Consider the following 19,399-nt stretch of genomic DNA (forward strand, 5'->3'; position numbering starts at 1 on the left):
CTGCCTTAACTGAAATATTACCAAAAATGTGCTACGTAATAATACCACGCGAAACAAAGACGATATAGAAGTCCTCATTTAATTCCCATGTTTATTGGGACACCCTGTACATAAATCTGCCGGTCAGAATTGAGTATTCCTGTGAACAAAGGAATTTGAAGGCTCGCTGACGTGTGAAAGATATTAAGATAAAGTATGGTGGATATTAGAGAACTAAATACTTCAGATCTGTCCGCAAATTCTTCATAGATAGCATCATACGTAGTCAGATATATGTTAGAAATAAAAGCTTCAACCCTATTTACAAACAGGTTGAGGAGAATATTTGAATATTGATTATTAATGGTCGGATTCTAAGGGCTGAGAGGTTTGTTTAAGGATCCTGAACCTGGAGTAATGTGATCTCATTCCAGGATGAATAGGAAAGATTTGATGATATATGGCTGAAAACTTGATATGATGGTGGGAGGTGTGTTGGCTGACAGGGTGCTCTACAGGGGGTTCTGGGATATCCAGGGGGTTCAACGGATATCCAGGGGGTTCCAGGGATATCCAGGAGGTGCCAGGGATATCCAGGGGGTTCCAGTTNCAGGGATATTCAGGGGGTTTTAAATATATCCAGGGGTTTCCAGGGATATCCAGGGGGTTCCAAGAGGCTTGCAGTGCAGGAGTTAAATAAAAGCCAGAATGAATTGAACCCTTATGTTTTAGATCGTAGTTTTTATACATTAAGAACCAGAAAACTGTGGAATAGGAAGACGGCATAAAAACAATAATTCCCTGTTGTTACAAAGCAAATAGATTGACTAGAAACGACTTATAAGTTCTGTATACACTGCACAATTGTAAGACCTCATGCTCATCACTATATATAAAGTCATAACTTGAGTCTAAAAGTCGTCTTCCTATTCCATTGTTTTCTTATTCTCACTGTAACTGAATTCTCTTCGAATTAGCAAGAAGCAACATGACCTGAAAAATATTGTAAATTCGTCCCACCAAATGAAACCAACAGTTCAAGCTTGGAATTCTACCAAGAATTTTATAGTTGTAAGAATTCCTCCCGTTTTATGTGCAGAGTTAAAAGTCGAGAGGAAATTAAAATCTTATCTAGAAAAAATATGTTAATATTTTATTGGATTTGACTGCGTCGTACTGTGGTCCCAAAAATAATGTGAAATAATCCCACTGCAGAGATATTGTCCAGTGTGTCCCAATAAACACGAAAATTAGGAGAAGGTTTTATGTGCCTATCTATTATTAATTTAGAAAATTTGAATACAGCGAGAACCAGAAAATTGTGGAATAGGAAGACGACATTAAAGGGAGTGTTTGCAAAAAATTAAAGGGGGTATAGACTTAATGCGATAAAAAGGCACTTTTGATCGCTACTAATCTTACTTCTATATGTTGCGTCCATAAGGATAAAATTGTTAAAAACGACTAATACCGAAGAACGTAGTGTCCATACAAATTCAGATAGATGCAACATTCAACTCGGATCGTAAACAAATCAATTTAATTCTAAACAAATCATTCAGATATTAACAAGAAGAATTAAACTTTAAATTTGATTTAATTCCGCAGATTGACTTTTCTACTCTACTTTATCCGTATACTTTTAACAAGATATTTAGATAAAAAAGAATCTGTGTTAACTCTTTCAACTGTTTATTGTTTGTCTACGATATTATCAACGAATTACGGACCTTCTGTTGAAAATCAGAGAAGACATGTTCATATGTCGTCTTCCAGAAGTTAGTCCTCTAAAATTATTAAAAGATAATTGGAAAAGTGGAAATGGCGTAGGATTAGGAGTGTATATGTGTATTTGGAAGAATTAGGAGTGTATATGTGTATTTGGAAGGGTAGGATTAGGAGTGTATATGTGTATTTGGAAGGGTAGGATTAGGAGTGTATATGGGTATTTGGAAGGGTAGGATTAGGAGTGTATATGTGTATTTGGAAGGGTTNAATAAACTTTTTTTTGGTTGATCATCATGCGTTCTCTAATCCTCCTCGCAAATTTAGGAATGGCACAGCTTTTTGAAATTAATATTAAATTCAACAAAGGATCCCGCTTAGAGGGACTAAATATGTATTTTCAATTAAACCTCAATGCAAAGACGACAAACCTTAAAATCTTTGTCTGATTAATTATGAATTAGGTTTCCATATTTATAATTTGGAAAACTGATTTTACACTTCTCTGCAAAAGTGACTTACGCATTACTACTGCAGGAAAACAGATTGGAATGATCAAAATTAAACATTTTAAAGCCTAGAAAAAAACGACAATATCTTCCACATCTTTGTATGTCGGGTCACTTTAAATTACGCTTACAGTAAAATTATTGATTTATAAAAACTGTTGCATCAAGGTTTTGTTTTGGGTTTACAGACCCTACAGTCTTCACTTCATAAACAAGATCAGATTAAACACAAGGTAAATAATTTTCTTTAAACATTCAAATAAAGAGATTACTCACCTCATACCGTTGCTTTCTAGTTCTTATTTATGCAGCCTGTGTCCGAATTTAATGAATTTGAGCCGCGTCTTAAATCCGCCAAAAACCAGTTTCAATTGGGCACCAACGTTAAATCTTGAAACAATGAATACGATTTTAAGTGGAACCAACCACGTACATTTGAGCCGCGGCTTAAATTCTTTAAATTCGGCCTCAGATGCAGTTGTATTCTGTTATATTATGCTGGGTAAAATAGTTAAAGTGTGACATATCAAAAGGTTTACAACATCGGGTTGCAAAGATAAAGGATGAATTGAATAAGATTTTACGCTGACTTTTTTCATAATATCGTTATTTACTGACGTCTATTACTCAAAAAAAAGCTATTAGTAGTGCTAAATTTCCTGTAAATTCACTTGCTACTTGAATCTTTAAACAATTAAATATTAAAAACAGTTTAACTGCAGAACTTTCGAAGACATCAAAAGAATTTGTAAAATCCCTCTTCTTAACAATTTTTCGAAGTTTTCTTTTACTGTTAAAACTAAATCTAAGTAATTGTATAAATAATAATTAGCCATGAAGTTTTAAAGACCTCCATATGATTATTCAATTGAAGAACTTTAAATCTGCAGCATTCCATTATCAGGTTTAGAAAACGACATTTTATAAATTCTTTCAAATTCTCCGAAGTTCTGGTTTAAACTGTTAAACATGATTTGATATTCCAGGGAAGAAGAACGACCACAGTTCCTTGGCCTAAATTCCTCCTACATCCTGATGATCAAGATGTAAGATCCTCTCCGGATGATATTGACAGGGTTTGGGGTTTCCAGCCGCATACTCCTCCCACGCCCTTCCCTACCTCATCTACTTCTCCGGAGCCAGCATGGAACACAACTCCACCAGTTAGATTCACAGAGCTTATAGTGGATCCGATATCTAGACCACACTACCCAGAGCTAATAGGAGATCATGCAACTAGACCACACTACCCAGAGCTAGTAGGTGATCATGCAACTAGACCACACTACTCAGAGCTAGTAGGAGATCATGCAACTAGACCACACTACCCAGAGCTAATAGGAGATCATGCAACTAGACCACACTACCCAGAGCTAGTAGGAGATCATGCAACTAGACCACACTACCCAGAGCTAATAGGAGATCATGCAACTAGACTACACTACCCGGAGCTAATAAGTGATCATGCAACTAGACCACCCTACCCGGAGATAATTGGTAATCAAGAAACTAGACCATCCTTCCCAAGGCGTAGAGCAGAGCTTGGAACAAGACAAACCAACCTGGGACGTAGAGTTACTCCCAACACAAGATTATCCTTCCCAGAAACGGTAATAAAACATACCAACCTAGGACGCAGAGTAGATTCGGTAAATAAATGGAACCCAGTTACCGGGCAAACTTACACGGAGCGTGAGGTGAATCCGGTAACCGGTCCCGACTTCCCGGATCCGGTATCCAGTCCCAACTACCCGGATCCGATGAGTAGAGCAACCAACCCGGAGAATAAAGTCCATCCGGAAGTTGAACCATCAATCTCTCAGCAAATGATGGATTCTGTTTCCAAACAAACCAACCGAAAGCGGAAAGTAAATCCGGTAACTGATTCAAGCAGCTCTAATCCAGTAATAAACACTGCAAATCGTAGTGTTGATCCGGAAACTAATCTAGACAAGCAGGATTCCACAACCGGAGTGGATGAACCAGATGGTATTAAAAATCCTACAAACCCCAACTCGGAAGGTATGGCGGATCCGGACAACGCGGTACGACCGGAGGATCTATCAGTGACAAAAACGAACCCGGAGAAGATAAAGGACCCAGCAGCTACACCAACTAACCCGGAGCAGATAGAGGACCCAGCAGCTGCACCAACCAACCCGGAGCAGATAGAAGATCCAGAAGCTGTACAAACCAACCTGGAACGACCGAAGGATCTAGCAGCTTCAAAAACCAACCAAGAGCAGCAAGAGGATTTCCCAGCTGATAAATCTAACCCGGAGAAACTATTAAAACCTGTTACAGTCCGGACGGATCCTGATCAGATAACTGAACAAACCTTCCGAAGATATGAACTTCCGAATGTTCAACCCGAGAAAGATTTTAGACAACAAACCTCCAGGTAAAAATAACAAGAAGAATTCTTTTAATCTAACAGTTTTGATAAACTCTATATTTATAGTAACAGAAGAGTGGACGGAATGGTGTTCTATAAACCAATTTTCTCTCCACCAAAAGATAAAGGAATATCTCCACCTGGAGCTCGAGGTCTGAAACCTAACCGGAGAAGACCAACCTCGGGCAGGAGACAAGACCAGGAGCAAAGTGGGAGTAGGAGTAGGATTATTGTTATTCCTAAGATTTATGTTGATATGGCGTTCTCAGGACAGAGTGATTCCATTTCTGTTCCGTTANTATTTTACTTAACTGACTCACTTATCCTTTATTTTACTTAACTGACTCACTTATCCTTTATTTTACTTAACTGACTCACTTATCCTTTATTTTATTTAACTGGCTGACTTATCCTTTATTTAACTTAACTGACTCACTTATCCTTTATGTTACCTAACTGACTCAAATATCCTTTATTTTACTTAACTGACTCACTTATACTTTATTTTGCCTAACTGACTCACTTATCCTTTATCTTACTTAACTGACTCACCTACACTTTATTTTACCTAACTGACTCTGTTATCCTTTATTTTACTTAACTGACTCACTTATACTTTCTTTTACCTAACTGACTCACTTATCCTTTATTTTACTTAACTGACTCACTTTTACTATATTTTACCTAACTGACTCATTTATCCTTTATTTTACTTAACTGACTCACTTATCCTTTATTTTACCTAACTGACTCACTTATACTTTATTTTACTTAACTGACTCACTTATCCTTTATTTTACCTAACTGACTCACTTATCCTTTATTTTACTTAACTGACTCACTTATCCTTTATTTTACTTAACTGACTCAAATATCCTTTATTTTACTTAACTGACTCAAATATCCTTTATTTTACTTAACTGACTCAAATATCCTTTATTTTACTTAGCTGGCTCACTTATCCTTTTATTTATTTAACTGACTCACTTTTCTTTTTTGTGAGCCTAGACATGTACATGTACATTTTAGGACTCCCCAGCACTTGGTTTTAGTATTATTTTTGATGAAGAAAATTGAAAAAGTCTCATCGGTTTTTGCGTGGGAGCTTGCAGCTCTTGAAACACTTCGTATAGTATTGTTTATCATCAAATCATGATTTTCCCTAAATTTCACATTTTGTCGAGACCGTTCATCAACCCATCAATAAAATCGTTAATTACTAATTGTATTTCAGAAAGTGATTGTTGATGGTGTACAGACTGCTGGTAAGATGTATTCTCTAGCTGGGATAAAAATACGACGAGCCGGGGACGATGTTCTCAACTTTCCGTATTCCATCATCCGTAGGATGGGTCAGATGATCCGAGAAATGAGAACCAGGGTTCTTAGTTCGTTCAGCTCTAGTAACAGATTCGGAGGAACAGGGCCTTTATACAGACCAGAGAAACTACCTGCTCCATATACAACCCGGAGAAAAGAACGTGTTCCAACCTCAATCCTGGATAAGCTCCAGGGTTCAAGAAGAATATCCAATCCAGTGTATCGTGAAAGTGCTCCTAGAGATGATAGAAACAAACTAAACTCACATTCTACAGCAGAACATAATGGACAGAAGATTAATGTCAGTCAACGACGAACGGATCAGAACATTCTAGAATCTACCATCAACAAACATGAACCCTCTAGAGATAGTTCCATTTTTCAAGGTTTTGGATATAGATCTAGGAATAGTGCTAAAACTCAACCTTCAAGGTCTAGGAATAGTATTAAAACTCAAACATATGGATCTAGAAATAGCACCAAAAAACAATTTTCTAAATCTCGGAAAAGACAAGGAAATCCTTCAGTTGACAATGACAAGGTAAATCATCTATATACATTAAGTAGTAATCTCTGTTTGTCTGTTTTTATGTCCGATCATAGCTCATAAACCCCTTGACCAATTCGTCTCAAATTATGATTGGGGAACTCGGGAGAACCACGGGCATCGTCTTAGCTCGGTTTTAAACCCCATCAATTCCAGAAGGCAGCACAGTACAAATTAATTTCTGCTATTTTTTCATAAGAATTAGATTTTTATTTTTGACCCAATCATATCTGAACTATTTTTTACTTTATAAATCAATTAATGTATGCTGTGTGTTCTTCAAGTTATGCATATTGTTTTTTTTTATAATCACTGGTGCTATACGCCAACCGGGGGGGGGGGGTGCCCTTGAATTATTTGTTACGTTAAATAAAAGGTTTTAGATGAATCGGCAGAATTATTTGGATCATTATTTAGAAACTGTTTGGCCATCAACAAATCAGATTCATTCAAGTGAAACCATACCAACTATAACATTCAAACTTTATAATTAGGATATCATTATTTGTAATATTTAAAAATATTACAATAACAATTTCAGCCTCAAAACCTTGCTCTAAAAGTTTCCATTTTTAACATTCTCAAATTTTCACGGATTGATCTATTTAAATTGGCGCAAAAAATGTCTCCATTTTGTTTTGGTAGAAAATTTTCATGAACCTTCCTTGGGATCATATGAGGTTTGCCATAAAAAGTTTGGGCCTAATTGGTTTAGCCGTTTTGACGTTTATTTGATACAAACAATCAGACACCCAAACAGAGTAAATATAGATTTGATTTTTGATTTTACTCGTCAAAACTTTACACTTTATTTTCTTAATTTACAGTCAGCAGCAAAGAAAACAAGCAAATTGTGTAATATTTATATTTTCTCAACCAGGTTGTGTAAACCTGTTTGATTATTTGCTCTAGCAGAATTTATAGTTTGAAATATCTAGATTTAAAACATCAGGATGCAATAATATAGAATTAAAGTTAAGATTAAAGACGAGTCATCAGTTTCTTCGTAACGATCCTTTGTTAAAGGTTTGGTGGGATAACTACTGGAGAGAATACCCACCTTTCTCCACCTCCAGCACTGAACAGGAGAAGAAGAAATGGAGCAATCAAATACTGGAAAACCAAGGTAAATATTAAAAGGAAACCTACTCCAGGAGTAATCTAATACTGTAGAACCAGGGTAAATATTAGAAGGAAACCTACTTAAGGAGTAATCTTATACTGTAGAACCAGGGTAAATATTAGAAGGAAACCTACTCCAGGAGTAATCAAATACTGTAGAACCAGGGTAACCTACTCCAGAAGTAATCTAATACTGTAGAACCAAGGTAAATATTAGAAGGAAACCTACTCCAGGAGTAATCTAATATTGTAGAAGCAAAGTAAGAATAATTTAGAGAAGAATAACTAATGATATGTGCAAACCTGTAATCTAATAATAATTAGTAAACAAGGTCACATGAACAGCTTTAAACAATTCAGAAATATTCTGTAAAGGGAGTGTAAACGTTGTTAAAAATCCCGAAATTCACGGAAGTACAACGGTACGGTACGGTACGGTATAGAGGTACGGTACGGTTCAGCGATACGGTACTGTACAGCGGTACGGTACGGTACGGTACAACGGTATGGTATGGTACAACGGTACGGTACGGTACAGTACAGCGGTACGGTACAGTACAGCGGTACGGTACAGCGGGTTTTCAGAGATCCTCTCATTCCATAATGAAGACTATATAGAGGTTTTCATCTGAACTTGTTCTCATTTTGTTTTCTTGTCTCATTATATTTCTCCCTAGAGTGCATTGTAAACATACTCAGCAAACACCAAATATTCGTCTTAAAAGGAAACAGAACAATATTCAAGACTTTAAATCTTCTCCTGTACATGTAGAACCACGGAATAGATATTTTTAGAGAGACTGTTTATCTGCTTTCAGAGGGTGGCCTACGTAGCCCTATGGTTGTACTGGCACGACATGCTACATTTTCACGAAAGGGTTTTATTGCATATAATACCAATTCAAGGGTTAAGTTTTACAATTTTTAAACTGGTAACAACGTAATTTATGAATTTAGTCTATTTTTGAAGGTTTTATATTTCGTATCCAAAGGATCCTAAAATATCCCTGAATATAGACGTCTGTTTATAGGTCGTGTACCCAATACACAACGTAACTATCGAATATTTTAGCTTTTAATAGATCTATGTACTCTCTTATTTCTGTGTAGAACATATAAAGATATAATAGATATAATAGATATAATAGATATAATAGATATAATAGATACAATAGATATAATAGATATAATAGATATTATAGATATTATAGATATAATAGATATAAGTTGAAGACGAATAAACTAAATTTAAATTGCTTTCTTCAGAACTCATGTACATACATCGCATGTACTTAATGACATTACGACAGTCAATGTTCACAACTAACCCAAAAAATCTATAAATATAGAATGTCTATCAAACGTCTGTGTATATTTATTTCTGTTAGATTGAGAAATGTCGTCTTGTGCGCAATCTATCTATCTATGATGTAGACTTGAAGAATGAGACTGGTTCAATTACTGCACTTTAAAGGAAGCGTACAGAAAATTCGAAACGTGTACTGTACATGTACCCCGCAGACAACGTGGAGATACGTTGTGAACAGGGGCGGAAACGTCATGTGTGTGTGTCTGTACCAAAAGAGTGTTTGTAAGGAATACCGAACCGAAGGCGTGTACTGTAGGTATATACAGTACGAATTTATGTAAGAAAGTCCCGGGAAAAAAATGTCTGGAAAAAAAACCTGGAAATAAAAACTTTGGAAAAAAGTCAGAATATTCTCAAGTCCTTGGAAAAAATGTCACTGGAAATAAAGTCCTGTGTTTTGGATTCCTGGAACTTTTTTTCCTAAAATACATACTGGAGCCAGAAAAAAAGTCCTAGAAAATAAAGTCTCGAATTGGTAGGACCTTATTTCCGGAGACTTTTTTCCAGAGGATTTTTAGTGTGAAATTTTAAGACTTTTTTCCGGAAACTTTTTTTCCAAGGACTTTTTTTGCGGTTGCCATACAGTACATAAGAATCTCGGTATTTGTACAGTCTCGGAGAGTGCATTTGTTTATTGTTAATTGTTTACTTTAAAAAAAGTTTAATATACATGTAATATATTATTTACGTATTTAAGTCAACACTATAAGCCAAATTTTCATGCAAAGAATATAATTTGATTAAACTTTACAATACATTATTCGTTATTCAAGCATAAATAAAATTGATGACATTTTTCTGCAATTTCCTTGACTGTAGTCATGTTGTGTGTCTGTACCAAAAGAGTGTGCGTGTGTAATACCCAACTCGTCTGCAAAGCAGTGCGACTGGCTTTAGCATGCCAGACCAGCGCCATTACCCTTCCCTTTATTCCTATTCCCTGGTTGTGAACCGATATCTTCTAAAAATTGTAAAACATATTTTGAATTAAATATATAAAATATTACCAAATACTAATTTCATGGTTTGGTCCATGGCCCCGAACAGATTATTAATTTTATCCTTTGTAATTATTATAAAAGGGACAAAATTGCAGAGCAAATAATTACAAAAAAGGAATACGTTGATTAATATTTGATTGATTTCAGAAGGAGATGAATCCTGGACTCCGGGTACCCCTCCACCACTGGTGTTCGGGGACCTGGAGAAGCATCTAGTCAGGAATCAACTCAAGTACAATCAGCTTTATCCTGTCAAACTAAAAAGTGAAGAGAGAGAACCATAGCGCAGGGAACCTTAGTGAAGGACCCTTCTTAGTGTAAGGAACCTTAGAACTGAAGGGAACCTTAGTACTGAAGGGACCCCTAGCGAGGGAAATCCTAGTAAAAGGAACCTTAGTGAAAGGAACCCTAGTGAAACGAACCCTAGTGAAACGAACCCTAGTGGGTAAGGAACCCTAGTGAAAGGAACCCTAGTGAAGAGAACCCTAGTGAAAGGAACCTTATTAAAAGAAACTCTAGTGAAAGGAACCTTAGTGACAGGAACCCTAGTGAGGGGAATCCTGGTGAAGGGACCCTTTGTGAAGGAAACCTAGTAAGAGAACCGTAATACTGAAGGGCCCTCTGAGAAGGAAACCCTGGCGAAGGGAGAGAACTACAACGTACAGGGAAACTTTGTGAAGGGAACCTATAGTGAAGAAACCCTTAGTACTGAAGGGAACCCTAGTGATAGAAACCTTATTGAAAGGAACATGTGAGAAGAAAACATTAGTGAAGTTAACCCTATTGAAAGGAACCTTAGTACTGAAAGGAACCCTATGTGATAGAAACCTAGTGAAGGAAATCTAGTAAAAGGAACCCTTGTGAAGGGAACCCTTGTAAAAGGAACCCCAGGGAAGGGAACCCTGAATAGAAGGGACCCTTTGTGTAGTAAACCTAGTGAAGGATAAATTAGTAAATAGAAATTCGAATTCAGTTCAAATATTTTGGTAAAAATTTTTAGTTTTGATCTGTTAGAATGTGAATCTTAATTTATTATTATTTAAATTATTTAAAAATTTTGTCTTGTCTTGTTTTGTGTCTGTCTGTTATTAAATTGTATTATTAAGTTCCTGAATTAAAAGATTTTAAGAGGAGTTTATTACAATATACGCAAATCTAATTTGCTAATAGTTTTATTTTTGCAAGGTGCAACTTATTGGCGAATCCCTTTGCAAATTCTAGCTGTGTAAATTCTGTTTTCTCACTCTTATATCTTGATCTTGTTAATCTTATAAACCACTGATATTTCAAACTTTAGCTATTTGATTTTCATACTTTAGCTATTTGATTTTCATACTTTGGCTATTTGATTTTCATACTTTAGCTATTAGATTTTCATACTTTGGCTATTTGATTTTCATACTTTAGCTATTTGATTTTCATACTTTGGCTATTTGATCCAGCAGATTTCATAGGCGTACAGCGTGCAAAGATATACTTATATGCGAAAATTCTTATTTGTATATCACATTATTCCTTTAATAAGTCTTTCTACAGCAATAAGATATTTTCGACATTTGAGCCTTGTTTTTAAAAACTATCATTTCAAAGCATAATTTGCAGGTTCTATGCTTTCAGGTTGAAATATATAAGGTTAAAGGGACTGGAAACGTAATTTCAAATGACCCTCCATACAAATTTGCCAAAGACAAATTGAAAATAATTAGTTTTTGAATTTATAAACATGAATATATAATTCATACTTGATCAGACAAAGCTTTTCAGGGTACGGTTGTAAATCGGACATTGTCATCCTTGCATGGAGGGTCACTTGAAATTACGCTTACAGTCCCTTTATTTAGTTTATAGCTTGATATCATACATATATATACAGAGCTGAGGAAGATTTTTGTGGATTTGTAGATTTCCAGATCGCAGTTTTAAAGACAGCAGATTTAACGATATCAGTTTTAAAGACAGCAGATTTAACGATATCAGTTTTAAAGACAGCAGATTTAACGATATCAGTTTTAAAGACAGCAGATTTAAGATCGTAGATTTAAAGACAGCAGATTTAAGATCGTAGATTTAAAGATCGCAGATTGCCGGAGAATTGTGTAGGCTTTGCAGGTTTACATGTTTGCAGCTTTAAAGGTTTTCATGTCTGCAATTTATAAGCTTACAGGTTTACAAGTTTTCATTTTTATAGGTTTACAGGTTTAATGTTTGTAGTTTTATAGAGTTACATGTTTGCATTTTTATAGGTTTACATCTTTACATGTTTGCAATTTTATAGGGTTACATATTTGCAGCTTTATAGGTTTACATGTTTGCAATTTATAGATTTATAGGTTTAAAAGTTTTCATTTTTATAGTTTACAGGTTTACATATTTGCAATTTATAGGTTTACAGGTTTGCATGTTTGCAACTTTATAGGTTTACATGATTGCATGTTTTCAGTGTATTGGTTTACATGTTTACATGTTTGCAATTGATAGGTATACATGTTTACATGCTTGAGATTTATAGGCTTTACATGTTTACATGTTTGCAATTTATTGGTTTGCAGGTTTACGTGTTTTTAATTTTCAAATTTACAATTTGAAAAAAAAATCCTTTTCTTACGATAATGTAGGTTATGCATAAAATAAGTATAAAAGTCAATATTTGTTTGACATAAACTTGTTTTTGCAGAATTAAAGTCCACATATGGTGAACTCATTTTCGTGGATTTTGTTAGATATCGGGAAATTTAAAGGGTTGATATTAACTATAGTTTTTCACCAGATGATTATCAGGATCAGGAATGAAAATAAAAAGAGTATTAGTTTACGATGATTCTTAAAATTAAAAAATGTCCAATTTTCTTCACCCTCAGTGGAAGATGATACCCTGAGAAGTGTTCAGTAGAGATCTGATGATCAGGATGCAAGGATCAATCCTGCTCCTGCTCCTCCTATCCCTTATATCAGCTGTATATTCTTCCTGCTATATCTCAAGTGCTAAGTGGGATAAGGTTGGAACTTTAAAGAAACCTAGAAATCTTATTTATTGCTAAAATCAATACTTAAAGGGACTGCAAGCGTAACTTCAATTGACCCTTTATGCAAAGATGGCAATGTCAGATTTACAACGATACCCTTAAAAGCTTTGTCTGATCAAGCTGATCAAGTATGATTTAGGAAAGTATTGAAAGTTTTCTGAGTGTTTCTTTGATTGAGCCAGTTGTTAGCCATGATGAGCCGGGAGGTGCCGACCATGGCACTAACGATCGGGATGTATTTTTCGAGCAAACTCTGTCCTTTTTACAGGATTGAATCCTGGGTACTTTTACTTTAAGTAAAAGTTTTTTAGAAAATTGACCCTCTATGCAAAGATGGCAATGCCAGATATCCAAATTTTTTTAAAAAGCTGTTTATCTTCATTTGTGTTTTCTCTTCAAAAGTGAATTGTGCATTTCTTGCTTATCAGGAGCGATGAAGAAATTTCAAGAATTAAGCACTTTTTCGAGTCGAGAAAACGACGTTATCTTCTATATGTCTGATCAGACTATTGTTTCAAGGTCACCGTTGTAAATTGGGTTTTGCCATCTTTGCTTGATGGGTCACTTGAAATTGCGCGTACAGTCCCTTTACCTCAAAATTTTCAAAAATCGTATTCAGTCCCTTTAACAAAACAATCCATTTCACAAAAGAATTTCTTTATATTTTGTTACTGAGCTTTAATGTTGTATTAAAGCTATGTTTTTGTATTTCATGTATTTCAATTTAATGCCAACCTTTCATTTGTTTTAAATCAACCTAATTTCTTTCTACTGTGGGAGCAATAAAATTTTGGAAAAGGAAGACGACATTTTATCAATCTGAATTGTATTTGATGTTGTTTTGAAAGCAAATTGTTTTACCACTAGGTTGAAAATCAACTTATTACGTATTTGTCTGTGTACAGTTACACTGCACAATTAATGTTTTCATGGATGGTGTATCTTTCGACCTACGCAAATCCGCTATACTCCACTTCTGACCTATACTAATCCAATATACTACACATCCGACCTACTAACACGTGGTTTTAAAGCTGCTAGATGGCCCCCACTAGCCGCGGCTCTCGGCCCCTTAGCCGCAGCACTCGGCCCTAAAATTATCTTAACCTAACCTAACCCTCAAATAATTCAAAAATAAACATCTGGCGTAGGTCCGATATTGCAGTAGGTCGGAAAGTTAGTAGGTCAAAAGTTTAGTAGGGGGGATGTTGCTTATTGACAATATAACAATACCGTTTTTATGTTCGTTGGACTATTCCCCGTTATAAATTGAGTTTAACAGTCGTCTTCTTTTTTGGTTACACTGTATCTATTCAATTTTTTAGATTTCTAAAAATTTTAACTTTTTTAAAACATGTTAACAAAAAAATTTCATTTCTTTTTCATTATAAAATACACTATTAATACAGTAAGAAACATAAAATTCTGGAATAGGTCTAGGCAACTTTAATAAACTCAATTTAAATAGTTCAATGAACATGAGACACAGCTATTGTGCAATGTAAACAGACCCCTTTTACGTTATTTAATAAGTTAATAGTAAAACTATTTCCTTTGTAACAATATAAACCATAAAGCCATTTTGAATTCAGGGAACCCCTAAAGTGAGTCAGACCTCTAAAACGGACCCTAGTAAGGTTCTTGTGGACTGGAGTGCGATTATCAAAAACAGCAAGTAATAATATTTTAGTAATTAATGATACAGTGAGGACCAGATATTTGTGGAATTTAATGTCGTCTTAGTTCTTTCTTTTAATTGGATAAATCATGTAATTTTTGCTACTTTTATATCTCTACATGTGTTCAGTTGCAAAATGCATAATATCTATGACGTCGTTTTATGATTTAAAGACAAGAAAGTCGAATTCTACCGTTTTTGGTTTTTACTGTAGTTAACTGTAGATCCTATGCGAATCAATTGAGAGACGGGTTAAGGATCAATATTTAAAGGCAAAAGGATGTCATGACTCATAAGCTTTTCAGAGTTCACGTCATATTACAGAAAGCTATTAATTTTAATAATGTCCGTCAAAAATCAAAGACGACCTTTAAATCGTTCCTCAATCGTAATTTTTAGTGAGACACCTTTGTACCATAAAGCTGAATAAAAGTCGTCTTTTAACTGTTTTAATGAGAAACATAATTAAATTGCACAGTCCATTTCACAAAAGAATTTCTTTAAATTTTGTTACTGAGCTTTAATGCTACATTAAAACTATGTTTTTTATATTTCATGTTTAAACACTATCTATGTTTAGATGTGTGAATAAATACTATCTATGTTTAGATGTGTGGATAAATACTATCTATGGGTCTGGAAGGATGGTCAGCAGAAGGGTCAAGGGAGGAAGTTTATTATCCCAGACAAAAATACGCAAACAAAGATTGTTGATATTGAACCATGTGTTTTCCATTATTTCAGGTCAGAACAAACTACTCACGTGTACTGCAATTTTTGGATGGAATGTAAAAAAAGCGTAGCCTGGGCAGCACTGTTCATGTGTTTACATTCCTCCCAGAAACTGCAGTACACTCTTTTTAATCGGAGTTCCTTCATATTTCTTTGCTAAACTGATAAAATTAGCCGATATGGTGACCAACATTTTAAGCTTTGCAAAGAATATACGAGGGTGGAGAAACTCCGTTTAAGGACTGCAAACAAACGTAGCGCTTCTCAAGTTAAGCTTTGTTTAAATTTCTGCCAGACACTTGATTTTTGAAAGGGTGTGGGAGTTCCTTTTATCTATTTCTTAAATGTGAGGAACAACAAATGCTCCTATACTAAAACCAACTTTAAGGAAAGGACTTGAGTTTTTGCCACAAACTCAAATTTGCTCATCCCTTTTTCTTTGGAACCTTATCGTGTAAAAGAAGTCATACAGTGAAAACTCTGGAATAGGAAGTCGACTTTTAAACTCAAGTTATGACTTTTAATAGCACATTGACCATGAGGCACAGCAATTGTTCAGTGTAAATAGACCCATTTTACTTAAGCTATATGCTTTAAACAACATCAAATACACTTCAGAAATGCTGTAATGTCGTCTTCATATTCCACAGTTTTCTGGTTATGGCTGTAGTTTGAAATATCAAAGGTCTATGACATTGGGTTGCAAAGATACAGATGTAAGAAAATCAGAGTTTGTGGGAAAGACTCAATTCCTTTATTATTCTTATTTCTGTATATAGCATAGAGTTGGAAGAAGATGATTCAAGTAACAGAGATTTAAAGCCCAGTGAAACTGCTCGATATAACAGTGCAGCTCTACCTAGTTTTAACAGTAATGATGTTCTTAAACACTTTACTCTCGGATATTACCAGGATCCTGTCTCCAAACAATTCGACCTGACAAAGGCAAGCGTCAAGTTTGAGACTAAATTCATAACCTTCGCCAGCTGTATCAAGCATGTGGAGGTTACTGGGACTCGGAAATCCGGAGCTGCGGGGTTATCTTCTGCTCAGAGAACAGGATCTACTCCGGCTCCTGTAACTACTACTGCAACTTATCCTTCTAATGAGATATCACCAAGGTTCGGAGAATATACTTGGGAACCATACGGTACAGGGAGAAATGTCGGAGGAAATGGAGGGAAACCTTCCAGAGGATGGGCATACGAGAATGGAGGTTATAATTCGGGGTCCAGAGGTCAAGCTGGATATAATCCGGGCACTGGAGGCCAAGGAGGATACAATCCGGGCGCTGGAGGCCAAGCAGGATATAATCCGGGCGCTGGAGGCCAAGGAGGATATAATCCGGGCGCTGGAGGACAAGGAGGATATAATTCTGGCTCTGGAGGCCAGGGAGGATATAATCCGGGCGCCGGAGGCCAAGGAGGATATAATCCCGGCGCTGGGGGCCAGGGAGGATATAATCCGGGGTCTGGAGGCCAAGGAGGTCAAGGATATAATCCTGGAACTACAAGTCGACCTGGATCCACAACTTGGGGATACAATCCCGGAGGACGGCCTCCAACTGATAAACCAGGCGGAGGCTGGAGCTACTCGACAACAGCTAGACCAGACTACAGTTCAACAAGTAGACCCGGATACAGTGGTAATGATAAACCTAGTTTCTGGGGTTCAAGATCTGCTTTCTCTAAACAGTTTCTCAGAATGTCAACAGACATTGCTCCGAAGGTGAACTTTTAATTTTTTTTTTGAAAATCTTAAAATACTATTCATTGTTTTTAGGCCGCTGGACCTGTGAAGAAAAATCCTCCTTTCTCCTCCGATATTGTCGAAGTTCTTGTTCCAATCGAACCCTGCAAAGAGTATGTGTTCGAGATGAGAATAATCAATCCACAGGATAAAGAAATTGGAAAGATTTCAGGTTTAGAACTGCAAACTCTGGCTGATATTGATGATTTTATCCCACCACCTCTTACCTCTGTCATCCTGGTTGAGTTTATAGGTGGAGGAAAGCACAGGGTTACAACTCAACCCAACAGTCCTGTTCCTGAATCCTGTCTCCCTGACTATATGGAGGCTATGGATGCTTATGCAAACAGACTTGAAACCGTGGCCAACGATAAAGCGAACAAAAATACGAGAACGAGAAAATCTCAGTTTAAGGAACAGCAGAAGGTTGAAGTTACACAAGCTCAGATACTCACAAACCAGGGTTGTGTTTGCTCTTCCCCTCGCATAGAGCTTCTCTACGTTCCTAGTGGTTCAGATCCGTCCGGATATAGTCAGTTTTCGTATCTTCTCGGAGTATATCTATATGAAGGAATCTGGGATGGAAAGCCCTACTATAAACAGGACCTGGAGCGGAGAAGTACTTCTGAGTTTATTCCTAGATCAAGCAGTGGAACCCGGAGAAAGAGGTTTATTGGTAGAGTGGATGGTGGAGGAACTACAACTACTAAACTACCCTGGAACTATGGAGTAGCCGGAGTATATGACTGGAGAACAAGTACTACTATCCGACCACCCGGAGTAGGTGGATATCAACCCTCAGGTTCAGGAACCTACACTACAAAGTGGGGTTCTCCTGTTACCACCACAATTATCCCTATCATTAGAGTTACAACAACTCCAGTTCCGTCTAAACCTGCTCCCACAGCTGCTCTGCTTCCTAGATATCTATACTGGGAACCAACCAACAAACAATGGTTGATTTCTCCACAGGTAAATTAAGCCCAGAGAATATTAAGAACATTTTTACTCCTGATATTCTAGGTTGGAGGAAAGGAGAGTGCTGCGGAGCTGTCTGCTGGCGGAAACAGTAAACTATCCTGTCCTGCAGATGCTCACCAGGGTTGGAGACGTGGATCAGGAGTTACAAGGTATTCTCATCTTTATCTTGTTATTACAACAATTCATCATAATCATCATATGTATATGAGAATATTTTCAATTGTGATTTCGATATGAAGTTCCTTGCGGATATGTGGTGTTAGATAATGTAGTAAAATGTCTGAATTAAACCTTTTTTTAAGATAATAATGTTTCTGTTTAGATCTGGAGGTCCCTGGACTGAAGATTCATCCTTCCAGCTCCGATGTGCTCCGTCCTATTAATCCTGCTTTTTTCCACTTTCTACTTTTAAATACTATTCAAGTCCTACATGTCCTATTTGTCCTACTTGTCATATTTGTCCTACTTGTCATATTTGTCCTACTTGTCGTATTTGTCCTACTTGTCTTATATGTCCTACATTTCCTACATTTACTACTTGTCCTACTTGTCCTTCTGGTCCTACTTTTCCTCCTTGTCCTACTTATTCTACTTTTCCTATTTGTCCTCCTTGTCCTACTCTGTCTACTATTTCGGGCCAATTTTCTATTGTCCTAGGAGTCCTAGTCTTTGTTTCGTCCGGAGATAGTTTATGGACGATAGATATTCAGTAAGAATGTAGTTCAACGATAAATAAACTTAATAACTTAATTAGAAATTTGAAAATTAAAAAATTTCTGATAAAATCTTTTTTAATTTTCTAAATTTTAAAAAATCCTACAATAAAAGTTTAAAGTATTTACATTTCAAATTGACTTTAAAGCGCTATATGAATTATTTATCACTACTGGAACTGGGTACCCTAAACAAGAAGACTTCACAAATAAAAGTGCATTTTTAAAAAATCACATTTCTTTAAATCCGAATGTTTCACTTAAAGGTTAACTGCAAAAGACCTGATTTAACTTTTGGATTAAAGAATTTTATGCCGTTATTTAAGTCTCATCCTACCTTGGTAAACCTATATCTGCGTAAATGATATTATATAGATTGTATCAGTAAAGAAAATATAAAAATTTCCCAGAGAAAAGTGGAATTACAATTTCCAGTTGCATACACAATCGTTTTATCGTGAAGTGAAAAGTTTAGTAAATTATCAATTATTTACAGTTCTTCATTTATTATTCTTCATTTACAGAACCTCTGCTACTTTATACACATTTTACACAG

General features: G+C 35.9%; 3 protein-coding genes across 3 annotated transcripts; all 3 read left to right on the forward strand.

Moving 5' to 3' along the window:
- The first annotated feature begins 459 nt into the window (after nucleotides 1-459).
- Nucleotides 460-5,849, forward strand: LOC111715133 (uncharacterized). The gene is made up of 5 exons (XM_023490400.1): nucleotides 460-559; nucleotides 2,382-2,446; nucleotides 3,200-4,614; nucleotides 4,675-4,902; nucleotides 5,843-5,849. The coding sequence occupies exons 1-5, from the start codon at nucleotides 460-462 to the stop codon at nucleotides 5,847-5,849; spliced, it is 1,815 nt and encodes a 604-aa protein (XP_023346168.1).
- On the forward strand, nucleotides 5,848-10,962 carry LOC111715136 (uncharacterized). Its single transcript, XM_023490402.1, has 3 exons — nucleotides 5,848-6,469; nucleotides 7,502-7,601; nucleotides 10,115-10,962. The coding sequence occupies exons 1-3, from the start codon at nucleotides 5,879-5,881 to the stop codon at nucleotides 10,249-10,251; spliced, it is 828 nt and encodes a 275-aa protein (XP_023346170.1). The 5' UTR covers nucleotides 5,848-5,878; the 3' UTR covers nucleotides 10,252-10,962.
- A 1,889-nt stretch (nucleotides 10,963-12,851) lies between these two features.
- On the forward strand, nucleotides 12,852-18,881 carry LOC111715129 (uncharacterized). Its single transcript, XM_023490395.1, has 7 exons — nucleotides 12,852-12,963; nucleotides 14,583-14,665; nucleotides 15,278-15,412; nucleotides 16,180-17,128; nucleotides 17,183-18,121; nucleotides 18,173-18,279; nucleotides 18,453-18,881. The coding sequence occupies exons 1-7, from the start codon at nucleotides 12,865-12,867 to the stop codon at nucleotides 18,511-18,513; spliced, it is 2,373 nt and encodes a 790-aa protein (XP_023346163.1). The 5' UTR covers nucleotides 12,852-12,864; the 3' UTR covers nucleotides 18,514-18,881.
- Nucleotides 18,882-19,399: the final 518 nt, after the last annotated feature.

The sequence above is a fragment of the Eurytemora carolleeae genome, unplaced genomic scaffold, assembly GCF_000591075.1.
Source record: "Eurytemora carolleeae unplaced genomic scaffold, Eaff_2.0 scaffold1711, whole genome shotgun sequence".
Lineage (NCBI taxonomy): Eukaryota > Metazoa > Arthropoda > Copepoda > Calanoida > Temoridae > Eurytemora > Eurytemora carolleeae.

Coding starts and splice junctions, on each gene's coding strand:
- LOC111715133 (XM_023490400.1), top strand. CDS start 460: ATGGTGGGAGGTGTGTTGGCTGACAGGGTGCTCTACAGGGGGTTCTGG. Junction 2,447..3,199: donor AAGATCAGATTAAACACAAG/GTAAATAATTTT, acceptor TTGATATTCCAG/GGAAGAAGAACGACCACAGT. Junction 4,615..4,674: donor TTTAGACAACAAACCTCCAG/GTAAAAATAACA, acceptor CTATATTTATAG/TAACAGAAGAGTGGACGGAA.
- LOC111715136 (XM_023490402.1), top strand. CDS start 5,879: ATGTATTCTCTAGCTGGGATAAAAATACGACGAGCCGGGGACGATGTT. Junction 6,470..7,501: donor CTTCAGTTGACAATGACAAG/GTAAATCATCTA, acceptor CCTTTGTTAAAG/GTTTGGTGGGATAACTACTG. Junction 7,602..10,114: donor TCAAATACTGGAAAACCAAG/GTAAATATTAAA, acceptor GATTGATTTCAG/AAGGAGATGAATCCTGGACT.
- LOC111715129 (XM_023490395.1), top strand. CDS start 12,865: ATGATCAGGATGCAAGGATCAATCCTGCTCCTGCTCCTCCTATCCCTT. Junction 12,964..14,582: donor CAAGTGCTAAGTGGGATAAG/GTTGGAACTTTA, acceptor TTTTGAATTCAG/GGAACCCCTAAAGTGAGTCA. Junction 18,280..18,452: donor CGTGGATCAGGAGTTACAAG/GTATTCTCATCT, acceptor GTTTCTGTTTAG/ATCTGGAGGTCCCTGGACTG.